Source organism: Anastrepha ludens, chromosome 2 (assembly GCF_028408465.1).
Source record: "Anastrepha ludens isolate Willacy chromosome 2, idAnaLude1.1, whole genome shotgun sequence".
NCBI lineage: Eukaryota > Metazoa > Arthropoda > Insecta > Diptera > Tephritidae > Anastrepha > Anastrepha ludens.
In genome coordinates, this window is record NC_071498.1 from 98,073,502 (window position 1) to 98,083,080 (window position 9,579).

A 9,579-nucleotide genomic window follows, 5' to 3' on the forward strand; every position below is an offset into this window, starting at 1 on the left:
TTTGTCTCTCAAATGGGCCTGTATTGCAACATAATACGAGTACGCATTTCACATATGCTAATAATTCAAATATGATATCTAATATTGCTATGATTTAAATACATTAGTGTGCTCTAATTGTTACGCTTAAATTTGTAACAAATTGATATGGATTCGATAATTCATGGTTATTTGTAGCCTTTGTGTTTGCTACATACTACGCGTAGTGCTAATGGGATTCAATGTCGCTCTGTCATTTCATTTACCGCCGCAACCTTTGCCACTGCCACATTGACAGGTTCCTCCGTTACCGCAACCACAATTTCCTTGGCCTTGAGTGCCACATTTGCAACCTAAAAAGAGAACAACACATACAATAATTTTATGAAAAGAAAGAAATTCGATTTCGGTTTTTATTTTATTGGGCTAGAAAAAGCTTCTGATTTAGGTAATACAAATGTTTAAATTCCTCTGAATTGTACACATTTTTTATTCTTTAAATACAAAACTTACCAGTTCCACAGGGGCACGGCATTTTCACTGAATTTGTTTTGTTTTAGTTTTTTCCCGGTTAAGTAGCGATAAGAAAACGTGTTGTACTTTGTCTAATGCAAACGTTTACTGTTCATCCAAGCCGGTTGTGTTTTGCTTTTATATAGGCTCTTATTTCTTACCTTCTCAAAACTTACTCTTCTGGTTTGTTCGGGATAGTTCCCATTTCCTCTCTCACGTCTTTTCGTTTTCTACATGCGTATGTGTGCATGCATTCAGTAGTGCAGTGTGCAAAGTAAAAATTGCTTACGAGCATGTATGGCGATCGGCTCAGTGTGGCTTATAGGTTTGTGACGTCGTCGTTAATTGAAATATGTTCGTTAAATTGAGTAATTACTTGATGGTGTTTGAGTCAGCGCTTCTTAAATATGTACTATATGTATATAAATGAATATATACATATGTATAAATGCAGTCGTGTTTAAAATTAACTTTTTGTGAAATCTACAATGAGTTTATAATTAATATTGTTTACCTAATAAAGCAATAATGTTCTCTAACTACGTGAAAGCTCTAGAATTTTTCGCTTGCTAACCGAGATATGTGGAGATACTAATTGTTTAGAAATTTCATACTAAAAAAATATAAAAAAAATAAAAAAGATTTTATATTTTTGGCACACAGCACAAGTTAATAACTTATTCGTTGAAAGGAAAAACTTCACAGGCGTCAGCCAAGTACCTAGCCATTTATTATAAGTAAAATTTCTTTCGACTTTGAAGTTCAGTTGGAAATCATTTTGGTGAAAGACTATCACACAATATATAATACTTAAAGAGAAAATATAATCATGCTACTTAACCGAAATTTGTTTTCTAAGTATTCAAACAGTTGTCAGGTTTTTTGCCTGAAAAAAACATCCTCCTATTAAACTATTTAGAGAGGCTGCCGTAGCCGAATACGTTGGTGCATGACTACCATTCCGAAAAGGTTCGAATCTCCGGGCATGAAACATCAAATGATAGAAAAAGTTTTTTCTAATAGTGTATTTTCTAAATGTATTTCTGCCATTAAAAATCTCTTCATAAAACATCATCCGTCATTTGAAGTTGACTTAAGGGGACAGATACCTGTAAACAGCCATATTTTCCCTGGTTTTCATTAAAATTATTCAAAATGAAGAAGTCAATATATTTTTTTCAAAATTGTATTTCTGCCATTAAAAATCTCTTCATAAAACATCATTTGAAGTTGACTTAAGGGGACAGATACCTGTAAACGGCCATATTTTCCCTGGTTTTCATTAAAATTATTCAAAATGAAGAAGTCAATATATTTTTTTCAAAATTGGCTTACAGTTTATTTATACATTAAAATAATATAAATTTCTTTTTTTATTTTAATCATTTAAAATGGTGGATGTACACTCTATTCTTCCAGGAAGCTCGCAGCGGGGCTTCTAAATCGGTGGGGCATTGTAGCATCAGCGTCAGTGACCTGAATACAAAAAACCAAACTTTTTTTTATTTATTAATGTCATAATTTCTATATGAATTAAACAAAAATGGGGGGAAAAAATTAGCGGAATAAAATGAATTTTGGGGCAAATTTTCCTACTATTTTTGCTTCGAAAAAATTATTTTTTCGAAAAATTTTCGAATTGTAAATTCCCATAGAAAGTAATATCATAAAAAAGATGTGTGCAAAATTTCAGGCAGATCGGTCAATAACTTTTCGAGTTATCGTGTACGCCAATTCGAAAAATATAATTTTGAGAAAAACGCGTCTAAAGTCGGCAACGTAACTATACCTCTACCAGCGGTCGAACGCAAAGAATAGAGTCGTCACGGTTGACGATCTATAATATAAGAAATACTTAAATTTCTAAAATTTGTTTGACACATTCTTAAAGGATTATATTCACATTTTGTGAAGCAACCGCCAATTATTTATAAATGTGTAGTAGAAGAAGAAGGAAGTATATATATATTTTAGCAAATTACTGAAAGAGAAGAAGCAGCAGTTAAAGTGGGTAGGTTAAACATTACACTGTACAATAAACAAGGAATTGCAATATTCCGACAATGAATTCTGGTACAGAGGATACAAAAATATTCATACGTGTCAAAGTCAAAGTTCCCACTTCTTGCATATTCTTATGGTAAGTCTGCATAGGAAACCACGTGATATGGCAGCGGATTCTGGTAGAAGGGAGCAAAACAGGAAAATTCACGTGTATCGGCGATTTGAAAGTTTACGTCAGAATTTTATTTGGTTTTTTTGAACATTCTTTTTGTTAAATCGTTACATTATGTGTTCCACAGTTCTATATAAAAAACAACGGGCGACATTTTTATAACTCCACAATAGATCGTGATTTTGTTTCTTTTGAGCAAAGGGCTAAAATACTTATAACAACGATACATACCGGATTAGAAAGTACTACAAAAAGATTTCCTATAAAATTCTAATATAGTGTAAGTCGCTTACTACACCAAAGCTCAAAATTCAACTCAAATACCAGGAGTAAGTCAAAACGAAAATGTGCATTGTAATTTACAATGTTTCCATACCCTTCAAGCTAGTTTAGTTTCAGAGTTACAGAATTATCAAAGATTTTGTATTTTTTACAATTATCATTATATGGGGAAGGTGGGAGCAGTTCGTTCTATTTTCAATACCAACCACTTTGGGTTAAGGATAACATTAGTATGCACTGGATTTTGTTCAGATATCTTAATTTTTACTCAAGTTGTTGTGTGGGTTAGGGTTATACTCGTACTATAGCATGTTCATAAAGTTAAGTTAATGACATTAAACATTCACTGAATTTTAAAATTTTAGACACTGGTTTTTGTGACAATGCACCAATAATTTGCTAAACAAAAATATGCTCATGGTTTTCTCCATATACATATGTCCATTATCTTCATTAAGTAAAAGTTTTGGAGTCACTGCTTAAAAAGTTCTCTCCTCAATTGAGGATAGATTTCGTAGATCATTTTGCCAAGGTATACGTACGTTGAGAGATATCCGATTTTTAAGAGTCTCTTAATAAGTGTGTTAAAATGTATGTATAACTGCATACATGCATATCTAAATGTGTAAGTAAGATAAACTATGCACTTTTGTTAGTTGAGATTTAATTGAAAGAGCTTATTTTCAATTTAGCCCATTTACATTTCGCCTTAGAGGTCAATGGAATTTATTTTCTTCGTTTTTTGTAAACTATTTATGTACAGATAAATTCGCATAAGAGTTGACGTTGCGCTCGTAAAATTATTTTCTCGCTGCATAAGCTAATTGTTTGAATGCATTTGTTGTTGCTGCCTTCGTTTAAGATGACAATTACTTCTCGTTGGTAGCGCATTTGCCAGTACATGCATATGTATATCGTCCACTCTGAGAATGGGTTGAAGTCAAGAAATTTAATGTAAAGTAGAGTACATACGAGTACAGCTGTGAACACTAAAATAGAAGTTCATCACAAATTATGAATTTGTTAATTATTAAAAGAATTCCGAATATTTGCTTCATGTGGAAGAAAATTCTAAACATTCTATGAAATAGAATTTAGAAAAACTAACGCTACGTTTGAGATACATTAGAATGGTACGGCCTAAAAAACTAGTTACATGCCTAGAAGTTTTATAAAGATTTTGATTAAAAAGTTGAAAATTTGTTATTGGCAATTTTTTTTTTATTTAATATAATTAATTGTGAATTTCTTAAAATGTTTGGAACTTTGTTTTATGAGATTTTTGTTATATTGTACAAAGAAAAAAATTTAGAATGAAAAATGTTACGAATGCTGTAAAAAGATAAGATAGACATACACTTATGTAGAACCGTCTATGGAAATCTTGAAATAATCTCTACATTCAGATTTAGAGCTACACTCGACTCATACAAAGCTTAGTTAGTTGAAAATTCAATATTTCAGACCTGCCAATCTACATTCGTTATTTCTTTAATCTCCCTTGGAGAAGAATATTCTAGTTGGGAAAACTTAAACCGTTCCATTTGTCAAAAATTCGGCAATTGACTTCTAAATTCGTACCATAAAAATTTTGTTTGGATATTGCTAGATTTTTCCATTTGAGACCTTTTTTAATATAATTACTTAAATGTTTTGCAAATTAGGTTTTATTTTATAAATTTATAATCTTTTCAATCTGTATCAGTCAAACAATATATTAGATACTTTCACTTTATTTACAAAAGTTAATACAATTCGGAAATCCTTCGAGAAAAATTCTTAAGAACGATTCAAAATAACAGCTAAATGATACAAAATGCAGGCGAAAGAGAAAAGTACACATTACACATTAATATTTTGTTGAAAATCCTTTTTGCTTTATTACTGCTACACGGCGCCTTTGCATTGACATTGTGAAACCTCTCCAACGTTATACAGGGATGTATTCCCATGCTGCCTTGACTTTTTCAAATAATTGATCCAAATTTGTGATATTCTGCGTACTGAGTGCAGATTATGCGTCGTTCCACAGATGTTCTATTGGATATAAGTCGGCACTTGAAGATGCCCAATCTAAAATAGTGACCGAATTGTCTTCGAAAAGCTTTTTTGCAACATGAGAAGTGTGTAGGGATTTCGACACCATTTTACGAAAGGCAGCCCTACTACATTATTGTGCCTCCCCCGAGCTTTATGACTGATGAGGCGAACTTAGGGTCGAATGCTGCCCGTGTTCGCCGCTGCACCCACTTCCTACCTTCTGGACCAACCTTATTTATTTTCGTTTCATTGCTGAATAAAATATAACGCAACAGATTTGGAGTCAAGGATATGTGTTCTTGAGTAAACTCAATTCGGCGTTGTTGTTGCGATGCGGTTACCAATGGCTTTTTTCGTACCCTGTTTCTACCAATCGAAACGCAACTGTTCTTTTCGTTATTGGCTTTTCCAGGTGAACGCAAATTTCTCAATGGATGTCAGCAACGCTTTTCCTGGGATCTTGTTTTGATAATCTAACGATCGTCTTACCAATCTGGCTAGTAGTCTTTCGCATAGTAGCCTCTACCGTTTGCTTTTTTCTGGAAACGTTTTCTGCTGTTTTATACTTAGAAAAATAGAATAAAAACCATCGTTTTTGAAACGTTTAATTGTGTTGAAATAGCTTAGGATAATCCGGTCTTTTGAAACTAAGTGATTGGCTTTTGAAGAGCTTGGGTGCAATTTCGACATTATTGAATCCTGTCCACTAAAGTTAAGTTTCCAGATACTTTATTTTTTACTTAATTCTTAGTTACAATATACATAATCCAATTCACAAAATTATGGTGGAATCGTTCTTAAGTACATTTCTTATAAAAATACCAGTGGTTCCAATAAAACGTAAAAAAACAATGCAGACCCTTGCAGAAATATTGTAGATACTTATATTAAATGAACACATTTTAATGAATGTGATCACAGCAAATATGTGTATCCAGCGCAAAAAGTACCGTTACGACACCGTTCTCGATAAAAGATGCGCATATATGTTTGCAACGCATCGTTCTTAATTTTTTTTCAACGGCTGTATAAACAATTTATATTGTGTTCTTTGTTGTATTTCAACGAAAGACTCATTAGCACTATAAGCAAAATTTGCTTAACCTAAATTTGCTTTCTTTGTCATTTTTAATAGTAACTTACAGTCCATATCGAAGTAACAAGGAAAATATTTATAGAAAACTATTTTATGTTTATTTACGTACTCATCTTGACCTATCCACGAATTATAAGTTCCGAACATCAGAAAATCATCAACTTACCTGTTGCTAATGGTTATAAGTGCTACAATACTGCCGATTGTTATTTGCGTCGAGCAATCCCCTTTGTCTCAAACGCCATTCGTTAAAAGGAGAAACTTTGGGTATTTTTTAACAGAAATTGTTAGTCATTTTTAACAGAACCTGGACCGTGACAATGTTCAATGCAAGGACACTCGCATATTCTTAGTATATCTAACCAGTGAATTGAAATTCAAGTCATTTAGCTCGAATTTAACCAAATGCTCCAGTGTAAAAAGTATCAGAATACCTCTTTTAAACTGGAAAATATGTTAACTTTCCCTTGTTTTCTCCATTGTGGTTTTGAGCTTGACTAAAATTGTCGGAGCTGTTGGATTTGCATTTTAAAAAAGAGGATTTCAATAAAAAAAAATTAGACTACCGAATGGATAGTTGGAGCAAACCTAAATAAATTGTACCTATTTAAAAAAACGAATATCACAGTGCACGACAATATGGGCGATTGGTGAAACCTACAGAAAGTGTGGAATTTTCTATCCATATTTCTTCTTTCAAGTATAAGCTTACGTCACCTTTTAATTAGTGGTATAAATAAAACTCAATCGTATAGCATTAATATATTTATGTATAAGTAGTTTGTAAGAAAAAAAGTGATTGAGATATTATTGACAACGCTTTGGAAAGTACATTCCGGAAATGTAATTAGATAAATTGAAAAATATTTTATCAATTTCGGAGCCATTATCGTTCACAATTGCCTTAAATTTTGCATAACTTTTAGAGCTATTATCATTTTCAAACGATACATTTGACATAGAGTTCGTGTGGATTGTCACATAGTACGCAAAAACTATACATTTTGTGCTCTAGATTTTTCGATTTGGTGATTCATTTGATCTGCTTGAAAATTAATGAATCAGCAGTTCAGCTGATGTAATTCTAGATTTTAGTACATTACTCTGACCTAATTTTTCATTTTCGTTTGTAATCTTTGAAATGTTGACATTCTCTTCGTAGTTCCCTTACACATCTTCCTACTTTCCTTACACACTTTTTCTAGAAAAACATCACGGAAAATGTATACTACTTTTTCCACTAGAATCTACATATTATTTTATTCTATGATACTTGAACGTTATAATGATATTTATTGACCCTGTGGTAAAGTTTCTTGGTTGACAATAAATCTGAATCATGGTAAGATGAATAGCTGACATGCGAAAATTGAGGTACCAATAGTTATATATAGTATGAAAATCACCGATATTTAAAGCTTCAAAAAATTTTTAGAAACAATTTATATGCAATATAAAACTTTTCCTAAACTGAATGCGTGTATTTTCATCAGAAAAATTACGAAATTCCCTCCAAAAAGTCTCATACTTGCATATTTCACCGTAGTGAAACCAATGGAAAATTTAACAAAAAAAATTAACAGATAGCTCTCTCAGAGAGTTTCATTTCATATATTCTATGCTAAATATTAACAACAAATCGTTATCAACTCTTATTTGCTCCGACGACATCACAAATGAGTGATTTAAAATAACTGTGCTATTGTTGAATGAGAGGAATGCTAAAGACTTCATTTCTTTTGGTTGTTTATTGGTAGCGAAATGTGATGGGCTTATTTAAGTGCTGCGTACAAATGTTTGTACTTTTTTAATATATGTATGTACATACTTGTACTATATGCATTTTTACATGTTTTTATGTATATTTAACTCCATACAATTAAATTATATAAATAAATTAAATTTTGCTTAAACTTAATAAACTACTGTTATTTGCACAAATACTACTTGATGCATTTTTATTGCCCACATTTACAGCTGGAACCGCAACCGCAACTGCCACTTTGTGTTTGTGAGCTGCATTTGCAACCTAAAGCCAATAAAAATTATGTAAAAATAAATATTTTATTAAATAAATGATATTTGAGAGATTTTCTAATGCTTTAATGAATTTCAATAGGTCACTTACCACTTCCACAGGGACAGCATTTGCAAGCCGAACCACAACCGCAATTACCAGTCTTAGGTTCCGAACCGCATTTGCAACCTAAGGTACATATAAACAATAAAAACAATAAATTAATTAAATAAAATAAAAAAAGTCATTAAGCTTAAACAGTGGGAGACATTATGCTAATGTAAAATTTTCTTTCAAATTTTAATGTTAACTTACCGCTTCCACATGGGCAAGGCATTTTGTTGTTTTAATAAGTTTACTTATTTTCTTTACACTTGAAAAAATTCGCTAGAAAACGTTTTTCGATCACTCAAGTTTAGCTTTGTAAACGCCAAATGTTGTTACACTGATCTCTTCGTTGCTGCTCCTCTCGGTTTTATACACATCAAAACACTTGAATCGGGTTTCGTTAGTTGAAGTTGTGTGGTGCAGTGCGCAAAAGTTGCCCCGAAGTCGGTAGCTGAAGTGCGGTCTGCAATATGTGTACTTACAGTTTGGTCATAAACATACGAATGTATGTATGTAAGTATGCGAGCATGTTTGTTGGTATGCTTGTGGGTTATTCGTGCGGATCATTAACTTTGTCGGGTGTTGCGCATAAGTGGGAGAGTAAAGGTATAAGTGAAAAGTCGAACGAGAAACCCAGTTGGAATTTTTAGCGAGATATGTATTGTGAAAATATGTATATAAATAAATGAAATATTGTATAAATATCAATAATTTTTTAAATGTAATATGTACATACATTCAAAAGTGGGAGAAGTTCTTAAATTTTGTTTTTGTTTCAGGTGCTTATCGTATATTAAGCAATTTTGCACTCAAAAAACCCGAGCCTGTAGTACATTTGTTAGAAACTAGCTTTGGTAGAGACGATTTAATAATATATGAAAATAAAAGTAACATTGCATAAAAAGATGTATGAATAAAAAATAATTAAGGTATATAAGCATATCGCACCCTAAATACAAAAGGGTCACAACTCAAAATTTTCCACACTCGAGCTTGACTTGTTTACAGTAGCACAGAAAACAAACTATGTGACATATCACGCTGAAATTTGCCATGTAAGCTTATAACAGTCCTACCAAAAAACAAAAAATTTATTTTTGCCATATGTCGTTATAACCTCAAAATTTTTTAAAAACTTAGATAACTACTCAAGGTGAAATAGCTATCATATGAAACACTGCAGATTGTTAGACTGTACTGGAGAGATCTACAGTTATGTGGTGTTTTTCATTCAACGTTGAGAGAATGTTATATTAGATTCTGGTTTTGGTTACACTATAAGTCCATCAAGAAACGATGTTTCTTATTTGTTTTTTTATATTAATATTCACTGTTTAGAAAATAGGGTACACTCACTATAAAAATCAG

At 32.0% G+C, this 9,579-nt stretch overlaps 2 protein-coding genes across 2 annotated transcripts; both read right to left on the reverse strand.

Annotated features, from left to right (window-relative positions):
• LOC128854882 (metallothionein-1-like) lies at positions 1-613 on the reverse strand. Its single transcript, XM_054089335.1, has 2 exons — positions 493-613; positions 1-332 (listed from the first exon to the last, which is right to left on the reverse strand). The coding sequence occupies exons 1-2, from the start codon at positions 512-514 to the stop codon at positions 238-240; spliced, it is 117 nt and encodes a 38-aa protein (XP_053945310.1). The 5' UTR covers positions 515-613; the 3' UTR covers positions 1-237.
• A 7,202-nt stretch (positions 614-7,815) lies between these two features.
• On the reverse strand, positions 7,816-8,648 carry LOC128854885 (metallothionein-1-like). The gene is made up of 3 exons (XM_054089340.1): positions 8,419-8,648; positions 8,215-8,292; positions 7,816-8,115 (listed from the first exon to the last, which is right to left on the reverse strand). The coding sequence occupies exons 1-3, from the start codon at positions 8,438-8,440 to the stop codon at positions 8,045-8,047; spliced, it is 171 nt and encodes a 56-aa protein (XP_053945315.1). The 5' UTR covers positions 8,441-8,648; the 3' UTR covers positions 7,816-8,044.
• Positions 8,649-9,579: the final 931 nt, after the last annotated feature.